Here is a 21,758-nt window from a genome sequence, read left to right on the forward strand (position 1 = left end):
CGCTTTCTGATTCGACAAGGACCCACCCCGCTTGCAGTAAAGAGCAAAGACCCGCCCCTGCTTTCTGTTAAGTTAAAAATCCTCACTATGAGGAGCTTAGAGATCTAATTGAACGTGGCATTTACAACATATATGTTAAGACATCATCATTACTTACCAACTCCTCCTCGGGTTTTGCAGGATTACACAGCAGCTTCATTCTACATAGTCTGTTACAGGCGGAAACCATGTTATACGAGAGCTGGGGAAACATCGATAGCAGATTCAGTACCGTGTGTAAGAAACCTATTGCTGGATAAATAATTAACCAGAAATTCTCCAATATTCATGGTGTAACCTCCTTACCTTCCACTTCCGCCGTGCATTAAACTTTTTAAAATTCTTTATATTAATGGACGATCGACTTCTGTTGGCCGCCTGTTTCCTAGTCAGTGGCTGTATACAGAATTACATTCATAGTAAGTTTATAGATAGTCTAAATTGTACAGGGCTACACTGCCATCTGCTGGCTGCATGGGGAACAACAGTTACAATTAAAAATATATATACTGTATATTTTAGTTTATATTTTTAAATAGTACTAGACTTAATAAATTACGAATATCCTTTTTTTTGTGTTTCACATTTTTTTAATTCAGTCACATACTTTTTAACTCTTTATAGAAGCTCTTGTAATACCCTTTTGCTTCCAGCAGGTGGCATACTTGAACAAAATTTTATAGCTGGTTTAAAAAGAGCAAAAAAAATTAACTAACCTTAATCCATGGGTGAATGAGACACTCCACCGCCGTCATCCTGTCCCTATAAAAACAAAAAAAATAATTCTTCATTACGTGAACTTAAAGTTGCGTCATAAGGATGCCTGAGCCTTTAGGATTCACATAAAAAGCCCACCTCCTTCTAATAAAACACACCCACTGTGAAAAAAACTATGGCAAAAGTAGCAGAGAACTAAAAAAAAAATACTTTTGCGTAAATTACATGTACACCAAAAATGATTATTTTTTCTGACACACATTTGGTGCACAGCGCTAAATAAATTCTGTCTTTTAAGGACCGCCCCCAAGGAGCCGCCTTTTACATTCAGATTGCAAAACTCTACCCTTTACAATTGCAGATCCTTCCCAAGCAAAATCAGGGCTCTTGGTAAAAATGGTACCAGATCCATGTTGGCCTACCCAGGCTCTTTAAGTAGCAGCTGCCGAATAAACTCTTTCGCCATGTCACTGGTGTCTCTGAAATAGCGGTCATCAAATTCGTAGTTGCCGGATACCACGTTTGTTAGCGTTTCTGAGTCCGTCTCACCTTGAAATGGCGATAAACCACTGAGTCTGACGTAAAGAGAGAACACAGATGTTATTGCATTAAAATACTACAATTCTGTTCTTAAAGGGGTCTGCCCAACATATGCACAAAGGATAGCTAAGAAGCTGTTGATGGATGAGGGAGAAGTCAACTACTTGGACTCTTACTGAGTACAAGAATAGAGCCTTGGAGTCCCCCGTTGGAATGAAGAGATGGTCAAACATGCCCACTTGTACTCTGCACAATCTACGGCACTGTCCAAGATAGCCACGTAGTGTTGAGAGTGGTATGCTCCATGTAAGACTACCCACTGGATATTATATAACCGCAGGAGACCACACCATATGGCTCTTTATTATCCAATTCCATTTTATACAAGTATCAGTGAGACCAGCTCTGACAAACTGGTATTCTTCAGTTCTACTCTATTCAAGTAACTGCTCACCAGTAAGTTCCTGTCAGGGTGGTAGAGAGTCAAGGCAGAGAGGAAACACATGTAGAGGACATTTCTATAACATTGGAAAAGAGAGATACAAACACCCTTACTTCCTGTATTCATGATAAGACATACTCCCACTTCCAATACACAAAGACACACCCATTTCCTGTACAGAAACAAAGACATGCCTCTACTTCCTGTACAGAGTCAAAGACACACCTCACTTCCTGTACAGAAACAAAGACAAAGACATTGCACCACTTTCTGTACAGAAACAAATACACACCCCCATTTCCTGCACAGAAACAAAGACACACACCCATTTCCTGTACAGAAAGAAAGACACACCTTTACTTCCTGTACAGAAACAAAGACACACCCCACTTCCTGTACAAAGACATGCCACCACTTCCTGTACAGAAACAAAGACATGCTCCCACTTCTTCCACTTCCTGTAGCGTCAAAGACACACCTCACTTCCTGTACAGAAACAAAGACACACCGCCATTTCCTGTACAAAAACAAAGACATGCTCCCACTTCCTGTAGCGTCAAAGACACACCCCACTTCCTGTACAGAAACAAAGACACACACCCACTTCCTGTACAGAGACAAAGCCACATCCCACTTCCTGTACAGAGAAAAAGACACACCCCACTTCCTGTACAGAGACAAAGACACACCCCACTTCCTGTACAGAGACAAAGACATGCCACCATTTTTACAAACTCCATTCCTCAATGAATTCATCTAGAGGTGCAGTGAATATATTGACACCACAGGTGTGTCACAAACGTTTATACTATTGGGCGGTGAAAAAAATAATAATTACATTTTTACAACTACAATGTTGTTTTAATCCCAGATTTTCTATTTTCACAAGGGGACTAGTTTAAAAAGCCCCATAATGTATTACACAATTTCTACTGAACGTGGCAATACTCCACATGTGACTGTACAGTACTATTTGGCCGCACCACAGGGCTCTAGAGGGAAGGAGCGCTACTTAATTTTTGGAGCACAGATTTTCCTAGAAAAGCTTGCGGACTCCATTTGCAGAGTCCCTAAGTGCCTGAACAACAGAAAGCCCCTCGAGTGACCAAATTTTGGAAAAAAACACCCTTCTGGGAATTATTTTTTGGGTGTAAGACAATTTTGTCTTTGGAAAACACCTATGGAGTCAAACGCAGTAAATGCTGCCAAACTAAAAATTGCAAGTAAGCCCTTGTCATGCCCAGTACATTGCAGTGCCCATACAATGTGCCGAGCTCATGCTTCTGGAAACCTGCACCCTGTAAATTAAGCAGGCTCTCTTCACTATAACAATGCCATACATGTGAACGCGAACTGCGGTTCGGTACATTGTGTTGTTCAGAAGTAAGAGGGATTTGGATTTTGGAGAGCAGATTTAGCTGGATTTATTTTTTGGGGGGGGGCATAGGGTTATTCCAGAGCCTTTGTGTTACCAATACCATGGAAGCCCCCTATATTTCCGTTAAGAGATGATGGACCTGAGTGGGGACATGTGTTTTTGGGGGTTTAGTTGAATGCTATTTGGTGGCGATTTAGGTACCGAACATTTTGGATCAGTTCCCATTTATCCTGTGCTCTATGCTGAGCACTTACATCGGGTTACCATCAACATATCCAAAATATGTGATTCAGGTGAAACTTGCAACAGATTAATTCACTATAAGAAGGCAGCAGAGTTACTCCGAACTGTGTTCGTGCGTGAGCAAAACTGTTTAATGACTGCATTTTTGTGCAAGCGTAAGAAAACACATAAAAAGATGGACACCACCGAACCACAGGCCACTTATGAGGTCAAAGTGACTCCCTCTGCATCATTACAGTGAATTTTCCGTTGGGAATCATGTCTGAATCACGTTTTTCAGAGATTTACATGTAATCCCCAGTGTAAGCGCTCAGTGTACAGCACAGGAAAAATGTGAGCTGTGTCGTGCTGTGATCTTTAGGAGGCAGAATAAACAAATCAACAGCAGGTAAAGAACTGGCTTTATTTATGTATTTTTTACACCGTACACCTTGAGTTATAAGTGATAAGGTGGCTTTATTCCTCAGGTCAGTAAGATTACAGCGATACCAGATTTATATAGGTTTTTTAGGTTTGGCTACTGTTACGCTATTTTTACACAAAGTTTTTTGTAACACTGAATTTTGAAGGTTGTAGTTTTTTTTTATTTTTCTGCTAACAATGTCATGTGACGGTTGTTTTTTGCAGGATCAGTTGGTGTTTTTATTGGCATCATTTTGGGCCACATAATATGTTTTGATCGCACTCTATTCTGCTTTAAGTGAGGCAGAATCAAGAACAGACAGCAATTCAGGAATTGTTTTTTGCTTGTTTTTTATGCCGTTCACTGTGTCTTAAAAATTATAAGATAGCTTTATTCTTCGAGTCAGTACGATTACAGAGATACCACATTTGTAAAGTTTTTTTAGGTTTTGCCTCTTTTACACCATAAAAACAATTTCCTAGAAAAAAAATTGTTTTTGCATTGCTGTATTCTGAGAGCTATAGCTTTTTTAATTTGTCCCCTGACAGTGCTGTATGGTGACTTGGTTTTTGTGGGACAAGTTTAAAGTTTTCAGCTATACCATTTTTATTTACTTTTTGATCGCATTTTACTCCACTTTTTTTGTGGTATGATGAAAAAGAATAAGGGTTTTTACCGTGTCTTTATTTAAAATAAATTATGCTATTCACTGAAAGGGTTAAACAGTGTTATAAGAAATTTAGCCTCATATTAGTTTTTAATAGCTGAATAGTTTAAATAATTCTAATTGTATGTATTCATTATTATATCTACTGAGCAAATGGAAGAAGTCTAAAATTGATTTATGTAAGACTAAGCAATGTACTATTCTAAAATAGATTGAGAGGAAAACAAATTCCTTATCTATTAGGCTTGGAAAGTATCAGACATATGCAATGTGTGACTTTTTGTAGCTTTTCCTTTCTTTAAATGTAGTATAAAAGATGAAATTCTGGAAAGGACAGATATTCTCGCCTATTTGTCCTTGAAGGTGATTTTGAGTTGTTTCCTCATATATGAGAATAAAGTCTTCACCGATAGTAGATGTCTCCAATTTCCTTGATTGATACGCAAGACATTCTCCTATCAATAGTGTGAAAGTTTTATAGGTCGGGTCATTACCAAATATGTGTACGTTTTTGTTATTTACACACGTGGTCAAAATTGTTGGTACCCCTCGTTTAATGAAAGAAAAACCCACAATGGTCACAGAAATAACTTGAATCCGAGAAAAGTAATTATAAATAAAAAATATCTATGAATATGAACAAATGAAGGTCAGACATTGCTGCTTTTCTGCTTCCACGGTATTTTTAAAAACATAAAACTCATGAAACAGGTCAGGACAGAAATAATGGTACCCCTGAAAATAATGTGACAAAAAGGACATGTTAAATCAAATTGTGTCCACTAATTAGCATCACAGGTGTCTACAATCTTGTAATCAGTCAGTGGGCCTGTATATAGGGCTACAGATACTCACTGTTCTGTTTGGTGACATGGTGTGTACCACACTCAACATGGAACAGAGAAAGCAAAAGAAAGAGTTGTCACAGGAGATTAGAAAGAAAATTATAGACAAGCATGTTAAAGGAAAAGGTTATAAGACCATGACCAAGCAGCTTGATGTTCCTGTGACTACAGTTGCACATATTATTCAGAAATGTAAGATCCATGGGACTGTAGCCAGCCTCCCTGGTCGTGGCCGCAGGAGGAAAATTGATGACAAATCAAAGAGACGGATAATACAAATGGTAACAAAAGAGCCCAGAGAAACTTCTAAAGATATTAAAAGGTGAACTTCAAGCTCAAGGAACATCAGTGTCTGATCGCATCATCCATCGTTTTTTGAGCCAAAGTGGACTTCATTCGAGACGACCAAGGAGGACACCATTGTTGAAAAAAATCATTAAAAGCGAGACTGGAATTTACTAAACTACATGTTGACAAGCCACAGAGCTTCTGGGAAAATGTCCTATGGACAGATGAGACAAAAATGGAACTTTTTTGGCAAGGCACATCAGCTCTATGTTCACAGATGGAAAAATGAAGCATATCAAGAAAAGAACACTGTCCCTACTGTGAAACACGGAGGAGGCTCTGTTATGTTCTGGGGCTGCTTTGCTACATCTGGCACAGTGTGTCTTGAATCTTTGCAGGGTACAACAAAATCTCAAGACTATCAAGGGATTCTAGAGAGAAATGTGCTGTAGTGTCAGAAAGCTTGGTCTCAGCCGCAGGTCATGGGTCTTGCAACAGGAAAATGACCCAAAACTCACAGCTAAAAACACTCAATAATGGCTAAGAGGAAAACATTGGACTATTCTGAAGTGGCTTCTATGAGCCCTCACCTAAATCCTATTGAGCATCTTTGAAAAGAGCTGAAACGCCTGGAAAAGGCGACCTTCACACACCAGACACAAGGAGCAGTTTGCTCTTGAGGCGTCGCCAAAATACCCGTCGAGAGGTGCAGAAGTCTCATTGACAGTTACAGGAATTGTTGGATTGCAGTGATTACCTCAAAACGTCGTGCAACAAAATATTGAGTTAAGGAGGAGGAAGAGGAGGAAGAGGAGGAGGAGGAGGAGGAAGGTGCCATCATTTCTGTCCTGGCTGATTTCATGAGTTTTATTTTTTTTTTTAAATTCTGTGGAAGCAGAAAAGCAGCAATGTCTGACTTTCATTTGTTCATTTTCACAGAATTTTTATTTATTATTACTTTTGTCAGATTCAAGTTATTTCTGTGACAATTGTGGATTTTTTTTCATTAAACGAGGGCGAGGGGTACCAACAATTTTGACCACTTGTGTATTTTTTCATATAAATGTACTTATTTATTGGTATAATTTATTTTAATTTATGTTTTCTCTTTTTTGTGATTTTTTTTAAAAAAAATATTTTTACAGTCCAGATCCCTTTATATTTATATTTGTAGCCTCTGAATTATGGCTAAATAAATTATACAGTACAGACCAAAAGTTTGGACACACCTTCTCAATCAAAGAGTTTTCTTTATTTTCATGACTCTGAAAATTGTAGATTCACATTGAAGGCATCAAAACTATGAATTAACACATGTGGAATGAAATACTTAACAAAAAAGTGTGAAACAACTGAAAATATGTCTTATAATCTAGGTTCTTCAAAGTAGCCACCTTTTGCTTTGATTACTGCTTTGCACACTCTTGGCATTCTCTTGATGAGCTTCAAGAGGCAGTCACCGGAAATGGTTCTCACTTCACAGGTGTGCCCTGTCAGGTTTAATAGGTGGGATTTCTTGCCTTATAAATGGGGTTGCGACCATCAGTTGTGTTGTGCAGACGTCTGGTGGATACACAGCTGATAGTCCTACTGAATAGACTGTTAGAATTCGTATTATGGCAAGAAAAAAGCAGCTAAGTAAAGAAAAACGAGTGGCCATCATTACTTTAAGAAATGAAGGTCAGTCAGTCCGAAAAAGTGGGTAAACTTTGAAAGTGTCCCCAAGTGCAGTGGAAAAAAACAAACGCTACAAAGGAACTGGCTCACATGAGGACCGGCCCAGGAAAGAAAGACCAACAGTCACCTCGGCTTCGGAGGATAAGTTTATCCGAGTCACCAGCCTTAGAAATCGCAGGTTAATAGAAGCTCAGATTAGAGACCAGGTCAATGCCACATAGAGTTGTGCTGCAGAATATGTTTGAACTATATGAATAAAGATTATTATTATTATTATTATGATTATTAAGTAGCTACTAGGAAACCACTGCTAAGGACAGGCAACAAGCAGAAGAGACTTGTTTGGGCTGAAGAACACAAGGAATGGACATTAGAGCAGTGGAAATCTGTGCTTTGGTCTGATGAGTCCAAATTTGAGATCTTTGGATCCAACCACCGTGTCTTTGTAGAAAAGGTGAACGGATGGACTCTACATGGCTGGTTCCCACCGTGAAGCATGGAGGAGGAGGAATGATGGTGTGGGGGTGCTTTGCTGCTGACACTGTTGGCGATTTATTCAAAATTGAAGGCATACTGGAAGACCATTTCCGGTGACTGCCTCTTGAAGCTCATCAAGAGAAAGCCAAGAGTGTGCAAAGCAGTAATCAAAGCAAAAGGTGGCTACTTTGAAGACCCTAGAATATAAGACATATTTTCAGTTGTTTCACACTTTTTTGTTAAGTATTCCATTCCACATGTGATAATTCATAGTTTTGATGCCTTCAATGTGAATCTACAATTTTCAGAGTCCTGAAAATAAAGAAAACTCTTTGAATGAGAAGGTGTGTCCAAATGTTTGGTCTGTACTGTATGTATACATGCACATTATATACTTACAGTATATATGTAATCACTCCAATACTCCTATAAAACAAGAACATGCATAAAAACAAAATTAGAAAACATCATAAAAATATGTAGTGATGTCTTAAAATATATTTTACAATCAATGCCCTCACACTCAAAATATTTCAAATAAAACTATCAGAAGTAATAAATAAAAGGACTTTAGGCGTAAGTGTAAGAAACGTTTCTCCGCTCCCTACGACAACACTTCCTGTACTGAAAATTAAGACTTGGGTTTGAAACCTGCTGAGACACTAGCATGCTTTCCCCTATATAAAGGTCAGTGGTCCACAACTTACCACATATCAGTCGGTGGTCCTAGTGGTTCATAGTTTATAACTTCCGGTGCTGTCCAAAAAAAAACCCCAAAATTGAATTGGAATTATTTTCTCTTTGGAATTATCACAATTATTTTTCATCATACTCATATATTAACAATAAAAGACAATGATCATGATAGCATCCTGCTATCATTAAATATTCAAAAAAGAATATAGAAAGAGCAGCTCCAATCAGATTTCATTTGCAAAGTCCCGCCCCCGAGGAGCATATATAAAATTAAACCACTAATATGATGGATTGTGTCATTTAAAATGCTGTCTTCTATTAAAATAATTAATCTGAATTCCTCTACTATTATACTCGATATATTATACCTCGACTATATATTATAGTCAGAACAGGATTAAAATTAACCCCGTATATACAGAGACCACTATAAATTACCAATATACTGAGGAGTCCCGCATAAGCTCTTGAATACTGCTCCGTCTTCAATTTTTTGGGCCAGTCCAAAGTCGATTATTTTGATCTTTGGGTGTGGCACGTCTTTCTCTAGCAGCATAATATTTTCAGGCTGAAAAAAAAAAAATAGATGGCACCAATTAGGATAAATGGAAAATAGCATCCTGGAGTCAACAAAATGCATAAGGGTCATAATCTAAATTTAAGCTTTATGATACAAAGTTTTTGCCTATTAGTGGATACCCACAGTCTATATTAAAAACTAAGCTTTCAATAAAAAAAAAAAAAAAATTTGTAATAGTCTGTATGACCACTAGGTGGCACACTTACCAAAGAAATTCTATGTATTATATGTGAATTACAGGAGTCATATATTTATATAATTTTAATGTGATACTGACAGTTTCAAAGATTCTTTGCTGACCAAAAAATATTGAATTGCTTATCGACAAAAATCGTTCTAGCGAACAGCAGGAAATAAATGATGACAAATGGAAATAATTACATTTTTCTTCTTCGCTTCGGTGCCACTTTTGTGAACATATCACATTCTCCACCATTTAAAGTGACAATATAATTTATCATATTTTTTTTGTTTCCTAGATGTCTATTTAAAGAGACCTCTATTTATTTGTCACCTGTTCCTTTAAGGACTACCAGTTTACTACCATGTGAATGGACAAAGCAATTAATGTCTTACAGTCATAAAGGTATGGAGGACTGACCCCGCCCATGAGGAGCTTGGTGACGTCTAGAAACAGGAAGTTTGGACACTGATACACTCAATCACCATGATGTCAGATGGAGCAGCAGACAGCATACTTTGCCAAGAGTCCTGCTTTTCCCAGGATAGTTTTGTGAACCAACCCCATAAAAGGGGAGGGACTTAATAAAACCAAACTTCCCCCAGGCATCTTAGTGGCATCCCTAGCTTTGTGGAGCATTTCTTTGTGAAAAAGCTTAAAAATGGTTAATTTTTTATGATTCAATAATTTTTTATTAGGTTTTCAAAGTTTATACATAAAAGAGTTCTAACGCTAACAATAAAACAGAATGTGCTGTATAGCATTACTTCATGCTATATCAAACAAATAATATAGACATAAAAAAAATAAATAACATTGGTAAAAACTATGACATACAGTCGGATTAAGAATTTACAAAGTATGATTTTCAAATAATATGTCAGGAGATTGATGTAGACAAACAATTTTCTTATTAAACTAATTGAATAAGTATCATGTATTACGTTTATATAAGAATTAGAACTAGATTAGATTTAAAATTTTATGTATTGTTGTTAATAAAGTCAGTCCATGGGTCCCATTTTTTATGAAATCTGTTCCAGGAGTTATTAATCAGACCATGCTTCTCTGCATAGAACTTATGAAGGGATATTTTTTCTATTAGATCGTAAATATTTGGAATTTTATTGGATTTCCAACGTGCCGCCAATTCGACTTTGGTAACTAGAAGGATATGAATTACGATGGCCCTGTATTGTATGTTTATTGTATCCAAATCTATCGATAAGAGAGCTAATTGTGGGGTTAGACTTATTTTTGAGTGCATTATCAGATTTATTATTTTAGACACTTTCTGCCATAAGCTTCTGATTTTAGGACAGCTCCAAAAAATATGAACAATGTCACCTTTTGTATCGCAACCTCTCCAGCATGTTGGTTTTTGACTTGGGAATTGTCATGATTCGGCTCCCTGTCCACATGGCTAGGGGGCGGAGCCTTCTCTCGAGCCTCACTTCCAGACCCTGGATGCCTTAAAAGCTGGCATTTCCAGTGAACCAGTGCCGGCTATAAGCTTAGCACTGCTTTGCCTGTGATTGCTGGTCCTGTGAGTGATATCCTGATCTGTCTGTTCCTGTGCCCCCGTGCCCTTGTCTGTGTTCTGTCCCCTGGTCGTCCCTCCTGTCCTCTGTCCCCTCTCCTATTTCCCCACTCGGTTGCTTCCTCCGATACTGACCTTGGCCTGACTTTGACTCCGCTTTTGATCGTTCCTCCGGTCCTGCTTCTGGCCATACGGTGTCTGACCCAGCCTGTGTGACTATTCCTTGCATGCTCTGCAGCTCTGCTTCTCAGCTGTGCTTTGAGGTAATGCATGAGAACACTGTGAATTCACTTCCTGGTTCTCATTGCTCTGTGTAGTGTATTGCTACAGAGCTCTGGCTCCCCCTGGTGGCAGCATTACAGGAATATTTTGGCTACTTTGTCCGGAGTGAAATACCATCTGGTATAAATCTTATAATAAGCTCCATGCAATGTAGCGCAGATATTGGAAAGGTATGTGTTTTTAAGAGCTTTATCCCATTGGACTTGGGTGAATTCTACTTTCAAGTCCTTTTCCCAACTGGATATGTGTAGCATTTTTCTTGTGGTGGGTTCAGAATTGTAGGCATGATAGATGTTCTTATGACTCCATTTAGTTTGTTATTTGGGTTGTTTATCAATTTAAGTATGAATTTGTTTATTTTACATTCGGGTTCTATAAGTTTCCGGATTGTTTTCCTTATTTCTAGGAAAAAATACAGATCTTTATCTGGTATATTATTTTGTAGTTTAAGTTGTAAGAATGAGGTGAAATTTGCACCATCGTATATATTTTTTATGTATTTTATCCCTGACTGGATCCATCTATCTACTGTCTCCGTATTGTTTGACAAATCTATATTTGCAAACCGCAGGCAAGCGATGTACATTACCACAGGTAAACCACGAAATACCGGAGTGAATAACGCAGGAAAACGCAATGAACCGCACAGAATTTGCTGCCTGCGTTATTCCCTGCGGGATTTCACGATTACATGGCAGTCAATGGAGTGAAATGCCGCAGCGACGTGCGGAAAAAAAGTGACATGCAATTGTTTTTTCTGTGGGAATCCCACAGCAAAACATGCAGCTGTCAAAATCCACATAGTGCGCACAGCATTTTTTTTTCCCACAGGTTTTGCTGGTGAATCACTGCAGAGATGTTATGAATATAACATGCAGCGAAACAAGCAGTAAAACCGCAGGAAATCCGCGGGAAAAACTGGTAAGTGCGCACAGGGCCTTACACTGCCTCAGTCCAGGCAGTGGAAATAGCAGAGTCAGCCTGCTGTGTCCGGCCACACAGGTGCAATGTATCAACTCAGAGCCTGCAAACAGGGGCTGAGGAATTGTGCCTCTGCCCTGGGCTCTGGAAAATCTGTGTCTGTGGGACCTGTCGTCCAGTAAAAGGCAGCCCAGGATTCAGCGTTGCAGGAGGGGGTACGTGGAGGCAACACTCCGCGTTCCTGCCCGTTGGTGGTATTGGGAGATCGGTCCCTAAGGGAAACCGTCACCCTCAAAAAATAACAAAACCTTGAAAGGATGTGCCTCCTACAGACACTAAGCTAAAACTGAGGTTGCCTGCCCCGGCCAGGGGGTGTATACTGCAGAGGAGGAGCTATGCTTTTGCATCTACTTAGTGTCCTCCTATGGATAGGCAGCATAACACCCATGGTCCTGTGTCCCCCAATGAGGCGTCAGAGAAAGTCATTTTGTCTTTGGAGACTTTTGAAATCTTTTCCCAGGAAGTAAATGCAGCATTAATAGTGCTGCTATCATAGGTATTGGCTTTTCTTCCTCCAGAGCTTAGTAACTGTTCCAGTAAAGGAGAGCGGAAAGAATTATTTTCTGATAATATTAGTTCCAAGTTAACCCAAGTTGGAGTATTTTCATTTTTTAATAACCAAATTGTTGGTTTGTTTTAATAAATTTGAGTAATAATATGCTTGTACATTAGGAAGGCCGTATCCTCCATTAATTTTATTTTTGAATAATGTATTTTTGGCCACCCTTGCTTTGCTATTATTCCAGACATATTTGTTGATCAATTTTTGCAATTTGACTAGGAATTCGTCTGGGATGATGATAGGTAGACATCTCATTGTATATAAAATTTTGGGTAGAATAAACATCTTAGCTACCAATATTCTACCAAGCCATGTCGTTGCGGTTTTGTTGTATGTAGCAAAGTCTTTTTCAATCTGAGTTGTGAGTTTATTCATGTTGAGGATTAAGGTGCTTTTAATATCTTTTGTGAAAGTAATACCTAAAGGCCGCTTTACACGCTGCGATATCGGTACCGATATCGCTAGCGTGGGTACCCGCCCCCATCTGTTGTGCGACACGGGTGAATCGCTGCCCGTGCCGCACAACATCGCCCAGGCCCGTCACACTACTTACCTGTCCGACGACGACGCTGTGACCGGCGAACTGCCTCCTTTCTAAGGGGGCGGTTCGTTCAGCGTCACAGCGACGTCACTAAGCGGCCGCCCAATAGAAGCGGAGGCGCGGAGATGAGCGGGACGTAACATCCCGCCCACCTCCTTCCTTCCGCATAGCGGCCGGGAGGCAGGTAAGGAGAGGTTACTTGTTCCTGCGGCGTCACACGGAGCGAAGTGTGCTGCCGCAGGAACGAGGAACAACCTAGTTACTACTGCAGTAACAATTTTTGAGAATGGACCCCCATGTCACCGATGAGCGATTTTGCACGTTTTTGCAACGATGCAAAATCGCTCATAGGGGTCACACGCAACGGCATCACTAAAGCGACCGGATGTGTGTCACCAATTCCGTGACCCCAACGAGTTCGCATTAGCGATGTCGTAGCGTTTAAAGCCCCCTTAAGTATTCAATAGCGTCTGTAACCCATTCATAATTAACATTATTTCTAAGATTTTTTTGTGCTGTTGGGATGAAGTTAAGAGTTAGCATTTTTTACTTTTTCTCATTAATTTTAAAGTTTGAAACAATGGAGAATTCTTTCAGAATTTTGTTGGTCTCATTGATGGTGTTTAATGGGTTGCTAAGAGTCAATTACATCGTCCGCAAAAAGACTTATTTTAAAGTTTTCTTTGCCTATGGAAATACCTTTATTTTTTTCGTTTGACCTGATACATTCTGCCAAAGATTCCATAATCAGGGCAAAAAGTAGCGGTGATAATGGACATCCCTGACGAGCTCCATTGGTTATCATAAAAGTTTTCGAAGAGTGGTTGTCTGATTTAATTGTGACTGTGGGGCAGGAATATAGCGCCATGATGGAGTTAATAGATGTGTTGCCAAAGCCACATTTTTTCAGGGTGTTTTCCAAGAATTCCCAACCCACTCTATCAAATGCTTTCTCAGCGTCAAGCGATAAAAGTAGGGTGCGCGTTTTAGATTTTTTAGCAAAAAGGGCTAATTTTTTAGATGTAGCTGTGGGTCACCATGGTCTTGAGTGGTCACCTGTGCTCTATTGACATTGAAACCCACATTTTCAGGATCATTAGGTCCAACCCCCAAGGATCCGTTTACTTCTTATAGCTGTGTTTACTAGACTAGGATCCACACATCTGCATCACAAATCTCTCTGAAGGTTTGTCACCATGTGCAACCTTTAGGTGAGGGAGGGACAGATTCAGAGAGCCCCGTTAACATATTTTTTGCAAAAAATGGTAGAAAATAGTAAGGAATGCTGGAGGAAAACAGCGCAGGAAATCTCACCTTCAGGTCAAAGTGTGCGATGCTCCTGGAATGCATGTAAGCGACACCCTTCAGGATTTGCTCCAGGAACACAATGGCGTCCTCCTCCGACAGTGCTTCCTTCTCAGCGATGAAATCAAACAGTTCCCCTCCTCTGATCCTGCAAACAAGGGACATCAGGAAGGGGTGAGAACTTTTACACTGCGCTGTATGTATCTCCATACAGCAGGGAGATCACGATTTTTTCAGGATCTTTGTAAATCAAAGCACATTTTTTTAAGGACCACCCAAAGCGCAGACAGCTGTACAAACAAGGAGCCGCCCGCCTGTGTTTACCCCGCGACCGGACAGTGGATTGCTCCAGTATAATCAGTATCAGAATCCACAGCTGGAGCGTAAGAACATGGGAGACATGTAAATAGCCGGCTCTGCCCTCTCAATGGAGAACACTAACACAACACGCCAGTCTGTGGGACGTCAAAGAATGATGGGATGTTGCTTCACGACACAACGTCGAGAACAGGTTCAACGGTCATGTTAAATATCTGTGATATGTACAGTTTCATAATCTATTTATCTCTATCAAGTAGTACTGTCTGCAACTATACATCTGTAGATCTTTATTTACTACTTCTGTCTGATAGTAGAGTTCTATCCTCTATCAATCTTCATCAACTAGTTCTGTCTGAAATGTAGAGATCTATAATCCATTGATCTCCTTCAGCATATTTTATAATCTAGCGATCTCCATCAGCTAGTACTGTCTGAAAGTAAAGTTCTATAATATACAGATCTGTATCAGTTAGTTCTGTCTCGTATGTAGAGTTCTATAATCTATGGATCTTTATCAGCTATGTCTGTCTGGTATGTAGAGTTCTATAATCTCTCACTCTCCATCAGCTAGTTCTGTGCGATACGTAGAGTTCTATAATCTATCTCTACCAGCTAGTACTGTCTGAAAGTAAAGTTCTATAAGATACAGATCTCTATCAGTTAGTTCTGTCTAGTATGTAGAGTTCTATGATCTATGGATCTTCATCAGCTACTTCTGTCTGGTATGTAGAGTTCTATCCTCTATCAATCTTCATCAACTAGTTCTGTCTGAAATTTAGAGATCTATATTCCATTGATCTCCTTCAGCAAATTTTATAATCTATCGATCTCCATCAGCTAGTACTGTCTGGTATGTAGAGTTCTATAATCTATCGCCATCAGTTAGTTCTGTCTGAAATATAGAGATCTATGTTCCATTGATCTCCTTCAGCTAATTTTATAATCTATCAGTCTCCATCAGCTAGTACGGTCTGAAAATAAAGTTCTATAAGATACAGATTTCTGACAGTTAGTTGTCTCGTATGTAGAGTTCTATGACCTATGGATCTTTATCAGCTACTTCTGTATGGTAAGTAGAGCTCTATAACCTATCGATCACTGTCAGCTAGTTCTGTCTGATATGTAGGGTTCTATAATCTATCGCTCTATCAGCTATTACTGTCTGAAAGTAAAGTTCTAAAAGATACAGATCTCTATCAGTTAGTTTTGTCTCGTACGTAGAGTTCTATAATCTATGTATCTTTATCAGCTACTTCTGTCTTGTATGTAGAGTTCTATAATCTATGTATCTTTATCAGCTACTTCTGTCTGGTATGAAGAGTTCTATAATCTATGTATCTTTATCAGCTACTTCTGTCTTGTATGTAGAGTTCTATAATCTATGTATCTTTATCAGCTACTTCTGTCTGGTATGTAGAGTTCTATAATCTATGTATCTTTATCAGCTACTTCTGTCTGGTATGTAGAGTTCTATAATCTATGTATCTTTATCAGCTACTTCTGTCTGGTATATAGAGTTCTATAATCTATCGATCTCCATCAGCTAGTTCTGTCTGGTACGTACAGTTCCAGGATCAGCACCATTTCAGCCTTGCTAGCGAAGACATCGTGAAGCCTCATGATACTGGGGTGCTCCAGCTGCTGCAGGATGAACACCTCTCTCTCCACCTGCTCGCGGTCCAGCCCCAGTCGGCTTCCTTTGCACTTGCGCGTCTTGATGAACTTCCCGGCGTAGAAGGTTCCCGTACTTTTCTCTTTGCATTTTTTCACCTCTCCAAAGTGACCACTAGAAAACCAAGATGACATTGTCATAGACTGAGCAATGAGGTGTATTTAATCCTGAATTGTGTATCTAAGCTAGTATTACAGTATATATAGCATGATACATTATATGCTGCTACTTTTATAGGTCAGGGATGGTTTTATGGTCCAGGAAGTACTCGGGGTCATGTCCAGTGATCATGTGATTGATGGGGCTCATTTAGAACAATGGGAAGAGACAAACATTTCCTGTTCATAGGCCATTTATTGATATAAGCTCCACACAGAAGATATCAGCCCTGCTCATGTACAGAAATTCATCACGGCTGTCCGCCAGCAGCCTGACCCTGACCCTTCTACAGTCCAACCAGCAAGTCTCCACAACAAGCCTGTTGTGTTCCCAGTCATCGCCTGTTTTGTCTGTTTTTAGTACGAGTTACACATTTCATGGCTTTTTTTTCCCTCATTAAGCTCAGAGTTCAGTTTGAGTTACTGAATAATTGATCAGTTTATAAATAATTTAGGGATTCTAGCGGGTAACGAATGTTAAGAAATCAAAGGCCCCAAGAGAATGAAGTGATACATACCAAAGTAATGCGTGGATCCTCTCTTCTAAGGACAGCAAACAAAAAAAACGCGCCACCAGGATGTGCACCGTGGTGAGAATCAGATGAGTAAAGCCTGTGTGATCTTGTGTATGTGACAAGAATACACTGGATATCACAATATGTGGGAGCACACCCTATATCAAGGTAGGCAACAGGTGGAAATATAGAAACACCAAAATTGGGACATTTAGGACCGCCCAGGAGCAACCCTTAAATTGTGACACCTATTTTTTGGTGTGGATTTGCTAAGCTTCACCTATGAGGGCTGATTCACAGAACGGTGTCTGAAAAATCTGGATATGTAGCATATCAGAAAAAAAACTAAAAATAAACTCTCTGAATAGTTTCAAGAATACAGATGTGGCAAACTCTCTTTTCCGACTTCTACTGAATCGGCACTGGGGAGAAACAGGCCCACCAAAGTTTTCTTTGTTCATTATGGTTTGGAATCCTAGTCAACAAAATAGGGATATTTAAATCCTGCTTCAAGGACCGCCCAGGAGCAACACACCTTTTGGGTGTGGCCTTGCCAAGCCCCACCTCTGCGGGCCGATTCACTCAATTATCTCTCCAAAAACATGACTGTCAACAAATAATAAACATTACAATGTCTTCTGAATAGTTACAAGGTTGGTGAAGTTTTTCTTTTTTGCTCTCCCTACGTTGGTGAGGTTTCTCTTTTTTTGTTCTTTCTATAGTGGTTCTTTTAAGTATAGCCATACTCTTCTCACTGACTCCTCCTCAATCGGTACTTGAGAAAAATATAGGGCTGTACTGAGCACCTCTTCAATTTCTCTTTTCCAGATAGAGTCCTACTCAGAAGAAAATCCAGGGCCGCCCATGAGCAACCCATAAAATTCCACACCTACGTTTGGGCGTGGTTTTATTAATCCCCGCCTTTGCGGCCCAATTCACACAACTGTTCCTGTAATATTGGGACTGTTAGTAATTCTAAAAAATATATAAATCGCCATACTCTTTTTTTTCTAACGCCTCCCTACTCGACACTTGAGGAAACCATAGGGCTGTACTGAGCCCCTCTTCAATTTCACTTTTCCTAATAGACTCCTACTCAGACCAAACTCCAGGACCGCCCATGAGCAACCCATAAAATACCACACCTGCTTTTGGCCGTGGTGTTATTAATTCCCACCTTTGCAGGCCAAGTCACACAACAATCCCGGTAAAACTGGGAATGTTAGTATTTATAAAAAATACAATCTCTAAATGCAGCCACACTCCACTTCCTAACTCCTCCCGAATATCCATTTGGGAAAAACATAGGGTTGTACTCAGGCTCTCTTCATTTTCTCTTTTCCGCAGTATTTCATGAAGTCCTACCAGGCTAACATGGGTTTCACTGCTCCACCAAAAAAACATGTGAAAAATGCTCACTTGCCCCAGCATACATGGCATGAGCACTGTGACAACCTATATGTAATCTCATACAGCTTACACTCTGAGCAGCCAATCTTCGCCAAATTGGTAATGGCATCCCATGGCGGTATCTCCTAGTCACCAACCCAACTACCATATAAGAACCACAACTTAAAGCAACATTGCTGACCACTACAGATGGCCACAATTCAAGTGCCTATACAGTTTGTCATCTAGACTAACATACCTGCCCAACTTCTCCAGAAGCTCGTAGATGTCCTCCACATTCTCGTGCTTAAACGAGGTCATGTTTGGATTAAAAACTTCGTCTTCAAGGTTTACAAGTTCCTCATCGTCTCCTGAAAACCGGAATTCTTCCGAGGACTGGGAGAAAGGAAGGACAGGATCATTTACAAGAGTTAATGTAGTCAGAAGGGAAGAATAGGGGTCCTCATATTGTCTTATTTAACTCCTTGGCAGTGAAACAAATCTAGCATCAGATGACCAAAACACGTGATCTGCTCAGAGATCCTTGCTCTGTACACATTGCTGAGAAACTGAGGAATTTTAGGCTGATTTTCTGCCAACTGCTATAATCATGACAACACTTAGTTTAACTCTTTTTTTAGATCTAGTTTTCCTCATTCGATAAGTTTTTATCTTCTACACATCTTTGGAAAACATTCCAAAGTACTACAATTATCACATAGATAGATGCATTTTATTGTGGTTCCTTTGTTGGTGGTCGGAGAGTAGGTATTTTTACATTTTGAGTCCTGGGTAACAGGCAAATTAGGGAAACTGACGTCTCAAAACTACATTTTCGGACAGTTATACTTGGGATTTTATCCCTGGTGGTCTAGAGTGTACTTAGGTTCATTTTACATTTCCTAGTCCATTTTAAATTCTGTTGTGGTTTAGAGTAGTAGAGGGATTCATTTTAAATTCCCTCGTAGTCTAGAATAGTGTAGGGGTCCATTTGCGTTCCCAGGTGTTCTAGAGGAATGGAGAATATAATTTTGCATTAACTAGTAGTCTAGAGTAGTGGAGGTTATTATTTTTCACTGATGGTCTTAAGTAGTGGAGAGTTGTATACTACTGTATGTTCCCTGGTTGTCTAAAGAAGTGGAGGGGTTTAATGTAACATTCACTAGTTGTCTAGCGAAGGGTAGGGCACTATTTTACATGCCCTGGTGATTTTGAGTAGTGGAGAAGTATATTTTACATTCCTAGATCATCTAGAGTAGTACAAGGGATTATATTACATTTCCTGGTGGTCTAGAGTAATGGAAGATTTTTTTTTTACATTTCCTGGTGATCTCTAGTAGGCACATGGGATTATTTTACATTTCCTGGTGATCTATAGTCGCAGATGGGATTATTTTACATTTCTTGGTTGTCTCGAATAGTGGAAACATTTATTTGACATTTACTCATGGTCCAGAATAGTAGAAAATACCATTTTACATTTCATGGTGGCTTAGACTAGTGGAGGGATTCATTTTACATTTTCTCATGGTCTGGAGTAATGGAGGGGTTATTTTACATTTCCTGGTGATCTATAGTTGCAGACGGGATCATTTTATGTCTAACAGTGGAAAAATGTATTTGACAATTCCTCATGGTCTAGAATAGTAGAGGGTGCTCATTTTACATTTCCTGGTGCCCAGGAATAGTGAAGGGGGGGATAATTTTACATTTCCTGGTGGTCTACAGTAATGGAGTGAATCAATTTACATTTCCTGATGGTCTAGAGCAGACTCTCTGTGACCGGCCCGCCCGTCTTCAGCCGGTGCAGTGGAGCCGGGCTGCAGCGTGCCGAGCAGGGAGAGATCCTGTGCAGGTCCGCCGCAGAGTCAGTGCAGGCAGCGGAACGCAGGAGTCTTTCCTCTGTTCCCTGCTGGCACTAATTGTCAGTGACACACGCGCGCGCTCTGACGTTGTCAGTACTGCGCTGCGTGTGTCATTTTAAAAGTTCCCGCCCGGCAGAAGAAGCAGCACAGCAGAGGAATAATTCATCTTGCAGGACCTGCGATGATGTCACGCCCATGTGACTGTGTGGGAGGAGACACAGGATGCCGGGCAGAAAGCAAGATACTGAATCCTGAAGGAGATGTGGACACATGATGACTGGTAATGAAAAAAGAGGGGACATGAGGGGGAGGGGGGCTGCAGGGTGAGGGGCATATGTGGGAAGATGGAGTTGCAGGGTGAGTGGCATATGAGGGAAGATGGAGCTGCAGGGTGAGTGGCATATGAGGGAAGATGGAGTTGCAGGGTGAGTGGCATATGTGGGAAGATGGAGTTGCAGGGTGAGTGGCATATGTGGGAAGATGGAGTTGCAGGGTGAGTGGCATATGTGGGAAGATGGAGTTGCAGGGTTAGTGGCATATGAGGGCTGCAGACTGACAGAAGGATGTGAAGGGCTGCAGAGTGTTTGAGAGGGGTAAGTTGGGGTACAGGCAGGGTGAGATATGTGGGCAGGGTGTGTGACATATGGGGTTGTAGTATATTACAGGTGTGCTATATGGAGGTGTATATAGTGGTGTAGTATATGGGGGTATAGTGATGTAGTATATTACAGGTGTACTATATGGAGGCGTAGCAATATTACAGGTGTGCTATATGGAGGTTTAGTATATTACAGGTGTGCTATATGGAGGTGTAGTATATTACAGGTGTACTATATGGGGGTGTACTATATTACAGGTGTAGTATATGGGGTGTAGTGATGTAGTATATTACAGGTGTACTATATGGAGTTGTAGTATATTACAGGTGTGCTATATAGAGGTGTAGTATATTACAGGTGTACTATATTACAGGTGTAGTATATGGGGTGTAGTGATGTAGTATATTACAGGTGTAGTATATAGGGGTGTAATGATGTAGTATATCGGAGGTGTATTATATAGTGGTGTAGTATAATACAGGTGTATATGGGGGTGTAGTATATTACAGGTATATGGAGGGAGTGTAGTATAATACAGGTGTAGTATATAGGGGTGTAGTGGTGTAGTTTATTACAGGTGTAGTATATGGAGGGGGTGTAGTGATGTAGTATATTGGGTAGAACTGAGGTAATTATATTAGTCCGGCCCTCTAAACCAATCCCAATTTCTCATGCGGCCCCATGGGAAAATTAATTGCCCACCCCTGGTCTAGAGTAATGGAGGGACTCATTTTACGGTGGTTTAGACATGTTAATAGGGTCATTTTAACTTATTTTGTGATCGAGAATAGCGTATCGGATTCATTCCCTGGTGATCTAGAGTAGGGGGGAGGGTTTTATTTTATGTCACCAATG

General features: G+C 40.1%; 1 protein-coding gene across 6 annotated transcripts in view; it reads right to left on the reverse strand.

Annotated features, from left to right (window-relative positions):
- LOC142257997 (death-associated protein kinase 2-like) overlaps positions 1 to 21,758 on the reverse strand; it is a 72,364-nt gene that overhangs the window by 2,191 nt on the left and 48,415 nt on the right. For all 6 annotated transcript variants that reach the window (XM_075330366.1, XM_075330360.1, XM_075330363.1 and 3 more), the window contains 10 exons: positions 18,699 to 18,835; positions 16,270 to 16,491; positions 14,394 to 14,532; positions 8,851 to 8,980; positions 8,424 to 8,472; positions 8,116 to 8,142; positions 1,179 to 1,331; positions 756 to 801; positions 346 to 435; positions 158 to 241 (listed from right to left, as the gene is read on the reverse strand). In XM_075330366.1, the coding sequence (XP_075186481.1) occupies positions 158 to 241; positions 346 to 435; positions 756 to 801; positions 1,179 to 1,331; positions 8,116 to 8,142; positions 8,424 to 8,472; positions 8,851 to 8,980; positions 14,394 to 14,532; positions 16,270 to 16,491; positions 18,699 to 18,760 (1,002 nt within the window). In that variant the 5' untranslated portion in view covers positions 18,761 to 18,835. The remainder of the gene's footprint in view (positions 1 to 157; positions 242 to 345; positions 436 to 755; positions 802 to 1,178; positions 1,332 to 8,115; positions 8,143 to 8,423; positions 8,473 to 8,850; positions 8,981 to 14,393; positions 14,533 to 16,269; positions 16,492 to 18,698; positions 18,836 to 21,758) is intronic.

Source organism: Anomaloglossus baeobatrachus, chromosome 12 (genome assembly GCF_048569485.1).
Source record: "Anomaloglossus baeobatrachus isolate aAnoBae1 chromosome 12, aAnoBae1.hap1, whole genome shotgun sequence".
Classification (NCBI taxonomy): Eukaryota; Metazoa; Chordata; class Amphibia; order Anura; family Aromobatidae; genus Anomaloglossus; species Anomaloglossus baeobatrachus.